Source organism: Lepidochelys olivacea (genome assembly GCF_965140295.1).
Source record: "Lepidochelys olivacea isolate rLepOli2 genome assembly, chromosome: 14".
Lineage (NCBI taxonomy): Eukaryota > Metazoa > Chordata > Testudines > Cheloniidae > Lepidochelys > Lepidochelys olivacea.
The window spans coordinates 8,387,594-8,401,944 of NC_140424.1; the positions used below are offsets into that span (position 1 = coordinate 8,387,594).

At 41.8% G+C, this 14,351-nt stretch overlaps 1 protein-coding gene across 8 annotated transcripts in view; it reads left to right on the forward strand.

Annotated features, from left to right (window-relative positions):
• Positions 1-1,490: 1,490 nt before the first annotated feature.
• Positions 1,491-14,351, forward strand: part of BPTF (bromodomain PHD finger transcription factor) — a 91,996-nt gene continuing 79,135 nt past the window's right edge. For 5 of the 8 annotated variants that reach the window (XM_084647488.1, XM_084647490.1, XM_084647486.1 and 2 more), the window contains exon 1: positions 1,492-2,322. In XM_084647488.1, coding sequence (XP_084503614.1) covers positions 1,677-2,322 — 646 coding nt within the window. In that variant the 5' untranslated portion in view covers positions 1,492-1,676. Of the gene's footprint in view, positions 2,323-14,351 lie in introns of all 8 variants that reach the window. The other 3 variants (XM_084647487.1, XM_084647492.1, XM_084647493.1) reach the window with 1 other exon arrangement.

The window sequence follows — 14,351 nt, forward strand, 5'->3', positions numbered from 1 at the left end:
CTGAATGCATTACAGAAAGACCTATTGTGGGTCTCATTGTCAAAATGCTGCTTCAAAGCCTCCCTGATTCAAATGGCCTCCCATTGAGCCCCTCTAATAACCCTGGCATCTGGCTGCTCAAAATCATCCTCCAGACAATCCACCTCAATGCTCCAAACTTTTCTCCTTTGGCTTCACAAATTTTATGCGGAGCACAGCAGGCTGCTATGACCATGGGAAGATTTTCCTCATTGATGTCTAACCTGACAAAAAGGCAGCATCAGCAACCCTTTAATCTGCCAAGCACACATTCTACTGTCCTTCTGCACCTACTGAGCCTGTTGTTGAAGCACGCCTTGCTGCTGTCAAGGTTTCCAATGTATGGCTGCATGAGCCACAGGACTAAAGGATAGGCTGGGTCTCCTAGGATTACTATGGGCATTTCAGGTCTGAAATGAAAGTCCCTGCATGCAGCTTTCTATACAGGCCAGTTTTCTTGAAGATTTATGTCCCGATATTTGGGGCTTTGTCTTATATAGGCACCTATTACCCTCACCCCCGTCCTGATTTTTCGCACTTGCTGTCTGGTCACTAGTGGTCTGGCACTGTTGCTTGCTTGGTGTTGGCTGTGGTTAGACATTGTGGGGGTCTAGGAGGGTTCTTAGCTACGCACACAACAGGGATGAAGACTGAAGATAGAATAGAGCAAGCCCGGTTACCTGCCTGGTACTGGGCTGTGTTGGAGGCAAGTGGGGTGCAGTAGAGCTGCCAGCTGCTATAGGAGGATAACACTGAGGACAGCCCTGCCCTCTGCCTGGTGAAGCTGGGAGAATCCCTACTGAGGGTGTGTGGTTTGGGTGGGAGTGCTATGGCTGGCCTGTGCAGCACTAGAGAGGGGGAAGAGCCCTGTGCCTAGACTCTGGAGCAGGGGGGAAATAGCAGACAGAGGGGATTGAAGCTGGCAAGGGGTGGAGGGATGCCGTGTTTTGGACACAGGTATAGAGTGGAGGGAGCCCTGGGGTTGGACTGTGTGAAGAGCTGAAGCTGTGAGGAGGGTGAGGCGAGCCCTGCGGCAGGTGCAGAGGCTAGAAAAGCCACAGGGAGCAGAGAGCCCTCTGGCAGGTGTTAGCCACAGGGAGCAGAGAGCCCTGGGCGGGGGCAGCCCCTGTGCTCTCTGTAGCTGTGGTGTGAGGAGAGCCCTGGGGTGGCCGCAGGGGCCCAGGGAATCTGTCGGGGGTCGAGGGGAGCCTCGCGCCCTACTCTGCGCTGAGGGATGCGGCGCAGGGGGGCGTGAGAGCCCCGCAGCGGGGCTCGGGGGCTGGGAGCGCTGCCCGCCGCTGGGGCTCTAACATGGCTCTCCAGCCGAAGAGCGGCCGGCGCCGCAGCGCCACCTGGCGGAGCTCGGCGGTCTGGCAGGTCACGTGAGGCGCTCAGGGCCTGCTGCTGCCGCCGCTTCCCCCAGTCAGAGCGGAGCGAGCCGAGGCAGAGACGAAGAAACAAGATGGCGGCCGGTAGCGATCCGGAGCGGGACGCCGGCAATTCGGATTGATCCCCCGGCCCTCGCAGTTCGGCGGCCCCCCTCCCCGGCCCGGAACCCTCGCAGGGGGGGGAGCTTCCCCGCAGCTGCCTGTCCGGACTCCGAGCGCCCTCCCCAGCCTTCCCCGCCCCTCCCTTCCCCCCTCGGCCAGCGCCCAGAGATGCGGGGCCGGCGAGGCAGGCCGCCCAAGCAGCAGCAGCCTGCGGCGGCCACCGCTCAGGCGAGCTCCCCGGCTCCGCCCGCCCCACCGGGCCCCATTGGGGGGCTGAGGTCCCGGCAGCGGGGCAGCAGTCGGGGCAGGTGGGCGGCCTCGGCCCAGGTGGAGGCGGTGGGGCCCAGGCCGAGGGGGGTCGGGGCTGTCCAGGCCTCTTCCTCCTCCACCGCCTCCCCCAGAGCGGGCAGCAAGAGGAAGGGCGGCAGCGGCGGCAGCAGCAGCACCCCTGGTGGGGGAGGCAGCAGCAGTAGGGGCAGGGGCAGGGCTGGGGCTGGAGGAGCAGGAGCAGGGGGAGGAGGCGCAGGAGGCAGCTGCAGCAGCCAAGGCAGGGCTGCCTCGTCCAGGAGGAGCATCAGCAAAGTGGTGTACGATGATCATGAGAGTGAAGAGGAGGAGGAGAGCGTGGTGTCCGAAGAGGAAGAGGAGGGGGACCCCGAGGATAACCAGGACTCCGAGGAGCAGGAGGAAGAGGAGATCATGGAGGAGGACGACGACGACTCCGATTACCCCGAGGAGATGGAGGATGAAGATGATGCCAGCTATTGCACTGAGAGCAGCTTCAGGAGCCACAGCACCTACAGCAGCACCCCAGGTATACAGTCAGTGGGATGTACTGTAAAAGAAGGAGAGGGCACCCCACATGCTCCCTCTAGGTTTGCAAACACACATTCACAGGGGAGGGGGAAGGCAAGCAATAGTAAGGGATGCCTGCAAGTAGACACGGGGGGAGAGAGGCATGCAAATCAAGTGGTGCTGGTAACCACACAGATGCGTTGAGAATGAGAAGGTGCTCATAAACTCTCACATGGAAGGAGAAATAATATGTGCACTATAGGGATGCTATCAGACAGAGAGAGAGAGGACTTGCAATTACATAGACGCATACTACACCAGAAAGTGTTCACAAACAGTGGCGAAGGAATTGTATAGAGCATCCAGTGGTACTTTTATAAAGGAAAAAATATGCATTCATACAAAAAGGGTCCTTGCAAATACATATAGACAGGGATGCCTGTAACATCAAGTTCTTCTTGTAGACATAAGGAAAGGAAGTGCATGCAACATGAGGTGTCCTCCAGAAATTAAACTCTGTGTGCCTTGCAGACATGCATACAGTGTCTAGTGGCCACAGAACACAACTAGCTTTACTAGAAGGAAAAGGAGGTGCATTGTTCAAAATGGAGATTGCATTGTTGCAGTTTGGGGGAAAATTCACAGGGTTTCATTGCACTGGTTTAAACCCAGTTTTAGTTACTGGAATGTTTTAAAAAAACCCACATCCAAACATTGAACTGAAAGTGGTAAAAATGGAAATCAAAGGTGAAGTAGGTTTAAGTCTTCAGAACGCTTGCCTTTAAACACTGCATTTATTTTAAAATGTGGCAAACTTTAAAACTTGGTTTATTAATTAGGGGTTTGAGGCTCATTTTGATTATTTGGATTTACAGTTTATCTATTTTAATTATAAAATGTATTCATTCTACATCAGTAACAAATCTGGGCTTCTTTCAAGTTTTTAAACTCTACTCTCCTTTTTTCCCATAATTTGCTTTATTATAGGAGTTTTTGAAGCTTAACTCAAAAATTATGGTTTGTCTAGATTTGCACCACTTTTTTAAAATTTAGGGGTTACTTTCATTCCAGTAGAGTTTAGGCTTGACCTTTTTTTTTTAGGTCCTGATTCAGGGAGGCATTTAAGCCCAGGCATAAATTTAAATTAACTTGTTGAATTGGGCCATAGATTGCAAGAGTGTTTACCTAAGTTTTTAGGTATGGGGAGAAAAACAGATAGCTTGTGTGAATTTATTGTACTTAATAAAATAGCTCTGTGGTCTTGTACAACTTATAGACAACTTCTGAGAAGGAGAAAAAGAAGTTCAGGTTGCTAGAACATGTCACTTGTTTTAATTATTTGCCTACTTAATGGACACATGCAATGGGGATGCCATTATGTGGCTTTCAAAACTTCTAAAGGAGTAGAATTATTTTTAAAAGGGCACCTCTTTCATGTCCTAAGGATTCTAAATGCGGTAGTTTTTAAAAAGAAATTGCAAGGCAATTTAAATGTAACTGCCAAAGAGAGATCATCTTTTGGAAAATGGATTTTAGTTCACCTGTAAGGATAGTACTTTGATCAGTTTGATGACTTTCAAATAGTTCTTGTTTAAAGATGAACTCTTGTACTAAGTTAGACCCAAGCACTGAAAGTTACTATTCTGCATTTTCTTAACTGTTACGTTTCTATTTAGTTATGTGGGAGCTTTTCGTAGTTACCCACCTTCTCCTGTTTGGTCAAGGGAAGAATTTGTTTGCTGACTTCATAGGCTTATGCTGAGAAATATTTTGATGCCAAAAATCCAGATGTAAGATCCATTTTACAGAATACAATATAGAAATACTCAAGTCTTGAGAAAAAGTACCTAAATTAAAGAGAGAGCTTTGGGCACGTGTGTGTATTGTCACTGTATGCATACACACGTATGTGGTATTTAAGTGCCTACTACTAAAATAATAGTACACTTTATAAGAACTGGTAGAATTATAAATGTATGTGCTTATTTGAGTTTAAATCTCAAATTTAAAAATGTGTACATTTAATGTTGTCTTTTGAGGTATCACATATATAGACCCCATACTTGTTGCTGAGTTGCCAGTTATATTGTAGCATGGCTGGTATTTTAGCGGTATGCTGAAAGGCTTACTTTTTAAGTTACTTAAATAATTTTGAGCCTTAAGTTGCTTCTCAAATTCTTATCTTCAGAAAAGAAGCAAGTGATGACTAATGTTGCTTATTGCAGTTGATGAATAATAAAATACCAACTTTTAGTTTGACCAGCTGTAAGTCTGTGTCCAGTTCCTGCTGAACAAATACATCTATCACAAAGACTGCCACTTACAGGTAGCAGTAACTGACATCTTAATCTCATCAGATCCTAGAAGTGATTTGGGAATGGAACCTGAACTCCCCTTTCATTGGAGATGTGGTCCTATTCACAGTTGCAGCATTTTTGCAGAGATGTGTGAGAGGAAATTATGATGCTGCTGCCTGTGCTGTGCAGACAATTTAAGTACAAGTGTCAGTCAAACACTTCTCACCAGCCTTATGTGGACACTTCAAGCAGAAATCACATTCAGTTTACCTGAATGAGAGAGATTTTTAAACTTTTAAGAATTGTATTCTTATATTGAAAGATAACATCATGGTGAATGTCCCTAGAACATAAGAACGACTATACTGGGTCAGACCAAAGGTCCATCTAGCTCAGTATCCTGTCTTCTGACAGTGGCCAATGCCAGGTGCCCCAGGGGGGATGAACAGAGCAGGTTATATCAAGTGATCCATCCCCTGTTGCCCATTTCCCAGCTTCTAACAAAGAGAGGCTAGGGACTCCATCCCCGCCCATCCTGGGTAATAGCCATTAATGGACCTGTCCTCCATGAATGTATCTAGTTCATTTTTATACCCTGTTATAGTCTTGGCCTTCACAACATCCTCGGGCAAGGAGTTCCACAGGTTGTCTGTGCATTGTGTGGAGAAAAAAGGGCTTCAATTTTTTTGCTCTACTGGAAAGTTAGTGATATCTCTTGAATGTGCATATTGGAGTATCTACTACTTTTGATGTTACTTGAATTTTAAGTTTAGGAAATAAAAAAAAGTCTTAGGAATATCATTATGGCATTGATATAAAGCTTGACAATTACTGCAGTCAGATTCAGTTGTAAGCACAACCATTATGGCTACTTGTTGCTTCCAAGGGATGCGATGATTTTCTTTTGCTGGGGGAGCAAGCATCAGTCGTGGGACTTTGATTAGTTCAGCTAATTTACTGTAGTTTGACACACCCCTGAACCAGGTATCCCTACTCTGTTATGCCTTTGACTTCCATTATTTTGGCAAGCAAATTTTGAAATAGTTATCCTTTGTGTTCTGTATTTCAAAACATTGTTGCCACCACCTGTCCACTGTAACCTTTTACTTTAAGCTTGTTATGATGTAATTATGCATATCCAATACTTCAGGTACATTGCTTAATTTAAAACCACATGTTTAAGCACGCCGAATGGCTAGGCAGCAGTTCTGCAGAAAAGGACCTGGGGGTTACAGTGGACGAGAAGCTGGATATGAGTCAACAGTGTGCCCTTGTTGCCAAGAAGGCCAATGGCATTTTGGGATGTATAAGTAGGGGCATTGCCAGCAGATCGAGGGACGTGATCGTTCCCCTCTATTCGACATTGGTGAGGCCTCATCTGGAGTACTGTGTCCAGTTTTGGGCCCCCCACTACAAGAAGGATGTGGAAAAATTGGAAGGAGTCCAGCGGAGGGCAACAAAAATGATTAGGGGACTGGAATGCATGAGTTATGAGGAGAGGCTGGGGATGTTTAGTCTATGGAAGAGAAGAATGAGGGGGGATTTGATCGCTGCTTTCAACTACCTGAAAGGGGTTTCCAAAGAGGATGTTGTCAGTGGTAGCAGATGACAGAACAAGGAGTAATGGTCTCAAGTTGCAGTGGGGGAGATTTAGGTTGGATATTAGGAAAAACTTTTTCACTAGGAGGGTGGTGAAACACTGGAATGCGTTACCTAGGGAGGTGGTGGAATCTCCTTCCTTAGAAGTTTTTAAGGTCAGGCTTGACAAAGCCCTGGCTGGGATGATCAAATTGGGGATGAGTCCTGTTTTGAGCAGGGGGTTGGACTAGATGACCTCCTGAGGTCCCTTCCAACCCTGATATTCTATGATTCCCGAACAGTCAGTCTTATCTTACCCTCCGTCTCAATTATTTTCTCCTTGTCCCACAAAACCCTGGGAAAGCAGTTGGTTCTTGCAGCATGTCTTAAAATCAGGGTTTTGGCTAAGTCAGAGAATGAAATGTCAGTGTGGCTGACAAATTATTCGAAAGCACTGGATTTGTGAAGAGCCAGAGGACTACGTATAAACACTTCATTAAATTTCTTGACTTGGATTCTGTCAATGTGAAAGTTAATGCAGCTATAAGCCATCATTATTTCCTTCTGAAACGAGTCACTTTACCAGAGTGCTCTTACTTTTGTAGCAGAATTATTCTATTGGAGAATTATAAGTGTTGCACATCTCTCAAACTTTTTAACTGTTTGTAATTTTTATTGCATAATATTCTTTTATGTCCCAGGTTATTTAAATGAAGGAGAGTTATTTAAATGGGGAGTTACTTAAATGAAGGCACTAAGGTTTGGTATTGAGGTATGTAAACAAAACTTTACTGATCGTGTCTGCACTGTCGGAATATTCACACAGCACTGACTAAACTCCTGAGGTCTTTACCCAGCATGCACTGGGCTTTAAATAAAACCTGGCATGGCTTCTCTTGAGGCAGTCTCTAACTGGTGGTTTAATTATGTAGAGGAGATGTCACCAAGATATCATGCTTATTATGAAGGAACACAAGTGATGATTTGACAATACTAGTGAGAAGTTTGTGCAAAAGAACAAGTGAATAGGTTTGTGCCTAATTGTGTTGCGTTGACTTGCAGCTTTTACCAGAAAGGGGAGAATTTGCATGCAGCTTTTACCAGAAAGGGGAGAATTTGCATGCCAGCTCAAGAATTCCTTAAAAATCCATTTAAAATAAAATCCTAAACAATTATGGTCTATTTGCATACATTTTAAAAAGGAGCATTCTTTGTGTGAATAGTTGGATCTGGACTCCTTCTTGGCTTATTAGCAGTTGAATATTGTGCCATACCAGCTACCTTGTAACTTTCTTCTAGTTCTGCAGTAAGGTTTCAAATTTGACCTATGACCTCAGTGTCACATGGTATTAATATACAAACAAATAATTATTATAATTGATGAATATACTTTTTGGTGGATTTTCTTGTTTTTTTCCATGGAGAAATTTAAATATACATTATTCTAATTCCTAAATTAAGTCTACATATGGTGAACATAATTGTAGCTCCACTAATAATAAAGTAAAGCTGTCAGTCATCCTAAATTGCTGAAAAAGTAGCTAAATTGCATTAATCCTGTACATTTTCAATTTTGGATCCCTGGGTTGAAATTTTGCTTAGATGATAGGTGACTATGAGTACCTCTCAAATGGCCACACTGTACTTAAGTATTGATACAGTATATCTCATACTATTCACCAGAACATTTAAAAGGATGCGGGAAGTAGTTTAGGAAATGACATCATCTTTGTAGTTGACTAGTATTTAGAGGGATCCATATAGTTTTCATGCAGATGGTCAGGTTTTTAAGAAACTAAACTTATGTAAAACCAGCGTGTATCTGCTTGTTTCAGAAGCAACTAACACCCACTGTTTTTAGAAGTGTGCTGATATCCTTGATGCTCAAAAAAAAAAAAAAAGCCACAATAACTTCAAATTCCATTTCACAGCAGTGTAAGTGGTGGGGAAGGGAGGGGTGTATGTTTGGGTCAGGTTCAGTGGCTCACAGGGGAGTGCAATATTCTATAAATCATAAATTGAGCCCAGAAAATGATGCTCAAGCTCCAGTCAAAGGACCATATTCTGCTGTCTCATCCCTGCTGTCTGTGCCACGGTTCTACAAACAATTTGGTGTGTGGTGTTTTATAGGAAGCTGGTACAATTTCTGTGGCTAATCTTGATTTCTTTTTCAAGCAATATAAGGAAACTGAAAAAAGGTGCACCTTTTGCATAGCAACATCCAAACTGGTCCCATAGTTGTGAGTAGAGCTGGTCAGAAATTTTTTGACTGAATGTTTTTCTGTCGGAAAATGCTTATTTGTTGAAACTGAAACATTTTTTGGAAACATGTCTCGGTGTATGAAATTTCATTTTGAAAGAAAAATTGAAAAAGTATTTTGGTGAGGTTGAAACGTTCCATTTCGACCTCTTTGGAATAGAATGATTTTCCCTTTCAGAATGACTTCTTTGTTTTTTTATTATATAATATAAAAATGTGAAATAAAAAGAATGACCCCAAACAATTTTTAAAAAATTATTTTACAGGAAATATGGTTTTTTAATTTTCTTTCCATTTTGGATTGAAAAAACCCTCAAAATTGCGAATTTTCCTAGATATAGAAAATCTAGTTTGTGCCTAGCTCTAGTTATATCATCTCTTCAAACTATGAAAAGTTCTGTGGCACAGCACTTTTATCTGAAGCTTGGATAACTCAAAATAATATATAGTGTAGCAATCAACTGATCTTTAAAACTGCCTCTTTTCATATCTGTTAAAAACAAATCTTTAAAAAAAGGTTCTCTTTGACTAAGCGTGGCAATGTATTGAAAAGTGAGAATGCCTACTAGGTAGGAGCTGAGGAGAGCACCTGTTTCTAGGGAATCCTCATGCCTCCAGAGCAGCACATTATTAATTGGGAATAAACCTTCATGTTGAAGATGCTCTGTACAGGCCCTAAATCTGGAAGAAAATCCTGGTTTTATTTTAGTACGTAACTAGTCTGACTGGGTTATGTATGCATTACATAGTTTGAAAGATTCTGTGGGAACTGTCACCAAATACAAACAAGTAATCTCTCCTCTTCTTGGAGCTGCAAAACTCTTCACCTGCTAAGATCTGAATACTGAATTATGGGCTTGGGTTGTTTTTTTTATTGTACAACCTGACGAGGTCCTTTTCCTAATAGGACAGGGAACATCCTTTTGTTCCATGTGCTCTTTTATGTGTCTCCTGGCCTCTGTAAAAGGTGGTGATATAACACAAAACCCTGAACTGAGGTCTTGGCAGGTAATTGAAAGAGGATTATAATTCATTACTTACATTTTACCTGGCCTGGCTGTTCCTATTGGCAAGGAAAGTTAAGGGGAAGATTTTGGAGGAGAGAAACTAAAATTAGTTGAGAGCTTTCTGGTCTAGCAGATGCTGGAAGCAGCTCCTATTGGTCTCGAGATCATGTTTGGTCAATTTAAGGCATGGCAGTAACTGTCTTTGGTGGAAGTAGAGTTTAAACCTTCCCTTGACTTCTGATTGGAATTCAATTTGTTGGTTCTTTATAACTTTCAAATTGGTTTTGGACCTGGTTAGCTGAGAGATTGCTTCTCCTTGTGTGACGCTACTGCATTTGTGGTTAGCTGGAATACACTCCGTTTAAACAAGAGGGGGCTTCTGAGAAGGCCTTCTCCATGAAGGTCCCTCCCACTGGAATTTGTTTCTTTCCTGCCCACCAGAGCCCACCTTTGTTAACTTTCAGGATCTGCTGCAAAGGCCATCTCTTCTAATACATTTAGAAGTGACAGTATATGGGATATAAGATACAGCTTGGTTTTTGATTAACAGGTGAATAATTGAATCATTTAGTCTTTATTGTATTTGTTTTACAATTAAAATACACAATAATTAACTGGAAAAGTGCTCACAGACCTAATGGGTGCTTATTGTGGGTTATAAAATAAAAGAAATAGGGATAAGAATGGGCACAGTGACACAGATATATGCAATGTAATTGTAGCTGTGTTGGTCCCAGGATATTAGAGGGACAAGTGGGTGTGGTAGTATCTTTTCTTGGACCAACTTCTATTGGTGAGAGAGACAAGCATTCAAGCTACTCTTCAGGTCTGGAAAAGGCACTCCCAGCATCACAGCAAAATGCAAGGTGTGCCAAACTTTGTTTAGCAGCCTAAGTAGTCAGCATATTTTGCAAGGGACCATCTAGGGTAGAGTGGCCCATTAACACTTCTGTAGTCATAGGACAAAAAGAGAGGGTTAGTGGGTTACAGATCGTTGTAATAAGCCATAAATCCACTGTCCTTTTTTCAGTCCACGATTTTTAGTGTCTATCAGAGTAATGAATTTAAGCTCCTAGGCTCATCTTTTGAAAGTATTGTGCAGGTTTCCTTTGAGGATGAGGACTGATAGGTCAGATATAGAGTGATCGCTTTGTGAAGTGTTCACCCACAGGTGATAGTTGTTTTTTGTCTTTTCTCATTTTTTGGAGGGTGTTGGTTTGAGAGCATAGTGAGTGTCTGGTGTCACTGACATAGTTGTTGTTGGGGCATTTAGTGCAGTGGATGAGATACACCACATGTTGTGATAGGCATGTGTGGGATCCATGAATCTCGAAAGGTGTGTTGTGGATGTTCGTGGGAAAAGCAGTCGGGGAGGGAAAATTCTAAAGGACCTTGTAAAGTCAGTTGTGGGCTTGAAAAACCTTTGAATGCCCTCTTTAAATAAATATTCAATTTTCCTGTTGTTGGAATGAAGATTTCTGAAGTCCCAAATCCATGCATTTGTTAGTATTGAGTTACATGTTATCTAATATCTAGGTTTATGGGTTGAATCCAGCCCAAGGAAGCAGTGACCAAAATTGTTGGCTGCTTGCTAATTGTTCACTGTAAAATGAGTTTGATCTCTGTTCCATTCCTGTTTGGTGAATTTTGTGATGTAGATGTTTATCCATCAAAGTTGGTACTAATGGACAGCTTTGATGATGATCTCAGCAAAAATAACAAGGATTAAGTGGTAGAGAGTGCCCCTTTATTCCTAGATCTGAACTGGATGTCATGGTGGGGATTGGTGAAACATATTATACTGGTAAAAATTCCTTCCTACCAGTAGAATTGTATACACAATAAGGGGTTGCACTAAGTTAACAACATTTTTTTTCTGTGCTGCACCAATAAACCGTAAGTCTGCCTCTCCAGTGACAATCCCAGATTCCTCTCATACATTACTCATATTGAGGGTTGTGAGGATCGAGCCTCTATATTACAAAATGTCATTCTTGGATTGAGGATTTATTTTCTAGGGGCCTCCAAAAGTTCATTAGAACTTGTGGCTGTGTATAGCTTAAATTTAGAAAATCTGTTGGCATAGTGACCATACCATGCAGCCATCTCTTGTCATTTTGTTAAAAGAATTTAAGAAATTTATAGTACGTGGCTGCAGAATTCTTATACAGCTTCTGTGTCGAGCAGTTATAAGTGTGTGTTTGTCAACACACCAATTATCTTGATGCTTCAAGTCAAAGCTTTCTGATCTGGGCATATTAGATTTATATGAATGCTCTTTCATTATTAATACTTGAATAATTGGTGCCACATCAATTACATGGTTGTATTTAAAACTAAAGAATAAACAGTCTCCTCAGTCAGAGAGTAGAAAATGGGAAGGGGCTGCTAAATCAGGCTTTCTCATCTGGAAACTGCTGCTGAGCGGTAGGGTCTCATGCATACCCTAGATCACTAGAAAGCCATGGAACATGAGTTGAGCAGGAGTGGAGTTCTGCTCCTGCTTTGATTGGGCTCACCCAGAATGGCCTTGCTGGTGGGATTTTGATTCAGGGACTAGGTGAAAGGGTATGCATGAATTGTGAAAGGATGCATTACTCATGAAATAAAGTCCTGCTTCTTTGTGGGAACCAAAAGTATGAATAGTATGACTCTTTAAGTGTTAGGTTTAAATTTAGACCCCATCAACTTGAAATCTAGCCAACTAAAATAAAAAATGAAAAGTAGTTTCAGGTATTACACCTGCTTCTGAGTCCTTCTGACAATTTGTTGTGGTTTTTACAATCACGTTTTCTTTCTTTTTTAAAATATTCCTTTCTGTTGCTATGTGAGAGAAAACAGCTATAAACTGACTGTAAGGGAAATAGCGAACTTGAAGTGGTACATAGAAGTGGAGTAAATCTGACTCTGATGCATATGGATTGGTGACATCAAAATAACCATGCCCCATGCATGTATTTCAGTGTGTAATTGTTATGAACACAGCTGTTAGTGTGTACATGTGATCTGATTTTTTTAAATCTTTTAATAAAGCTGAAGAAAGAGATGTCTAAAGTCATGTCTGCATGAGAAAGCTACACCAGTTTAATTTATATTGGCTTTTGAACAGTTTAAACTGATACACACCTCTGTGTGGACACTTTTTTAATTCAGTTTGTGTGGTTTATTTTAGTTTAGCATTAATAAAGTTAAACCAAGCGAAGCCTAGTTTTAAACCAAAATAAGTGTCCACACAGGTTTGTACTAGTTTAACTAAATTGGTTTAAAATCTTACGTTTAGTGTTGGTGTAACTTTCTTAAATAGACAAAGGCTAAGGCCTGTCTGCATTTAAAAAATAGATCGACCTAGCTACATGGCTCATGACTGTACAAAATGTTGTGCCCAGAGTGCTGTAGTTTTGACCTAACCCCCAGTGTAGACATGACAAGTTAGACTTTTTTTAAAAAAGTAAATTGTCAAATCTCAGTGTCTGAAAACTTAACCATGGAAGACATCTTCAGAAAAAAGCCAAACAGTTTTGCAAGGCAATCTTAAATCTCAGCCCAAAGGGAAGCTTTTGGGGAGATGTGTATACTTGAAAATAATGGGTTATAATGTAAATGCTCCCTCTGTAGTCATATTATTGTTAGAGCTGTCCAGCAATTAAAAAAAATTAATTGCGATTAATCGCCTGATTAAACAATAATAGAATACCATTTATTTAAATAGTTTTGGATATTTTCTACATTTTCAAATATACTGATTTCAGTTACAACACAGTACAAAGTATACAGTGCTCACTTTATATTTATTTTTATTACAAATATTTGCACTGTAAAAAACAAAAGAAATAGTATTTTTCAGTTCATCTAATACAAGTACTGTAGTGCAGTCTGTTTATCATGAAAGTTGAACTTACAAATGTAGAATTATGTACAAAAAAAGAACTGCATTCAAAAATAAAACAATGTAAAATTTAGAGCCTACAAGTCCACTCAGTCCTACTTCTTGTTCAGCCAATCACACAGATAAACAAGTTGCTTTACATTGCAGGAGATAATGCTGCCCACTTCTTGTTTACGATATCACCTGAAAGCAAGAACAGGCGTTCACATGGCATTGTTGTAGCCGGCGTTGCAAGATATTTATGTGCCGGATGCACTAAAGATTCGTATGTCCCTTCATGCTTCAACCACTGTTTCAGAGGGCATGCATCCATGTTGATAATGGGTTCTGCTCGATAACTATCAAAGCAGTGTGGATCGACGCAAGTTCACTTTCATCATCTGAGTCAGATGCCACCAGGAGAAAGGTTGTCTTTCTTTTTTGGTGGTTCGGTTTCTATAGTTTCTGCATCAGAGTGTTGCTCCTTTAAGACTTCTGAAAGCATGGTCTGTACCTCATCCCTCTCAGATTTTGGAAGGCACTTCAGATTCTTAACCTTGGGTTGAGTGATATAGCTATCTTTAGAAATCTCACATTGGTACCTTCTTTGTGTTTTATCAAATCTGCGGTGAAAGTGTTCTTAAAATGAACAACATATGCTTGGTCGTCATCATCCGAGACTGCTATAACATGAAATATATGGCAGAACGAAGGTAAAACAGAGTAAGAGATATACAATTCTCCTCCAAGGAGTTCAGTCACAAATTTAATTAATACATTTTTTTTTTTTTTAATGAGCATCATCAGCATGGAAGCATGTCCTCTGGAATGGTGGCTGAAGCATGAAGGGGCATACGAAAGTTTAGCATAACTGGCGTGTAAATACATTGCATGCCGGCTATAAAAGTGCCATGCAAACACCTGTTCTCACTTTCAGGTGCCATTATAAATAAGAAGCGGCCAGCATTATCTCCCGTAAATGTAAACAAACTTGTTTGTCTTAGCAATTGGCTGAACAAGAAGTAGGACTGAGTGGACTTG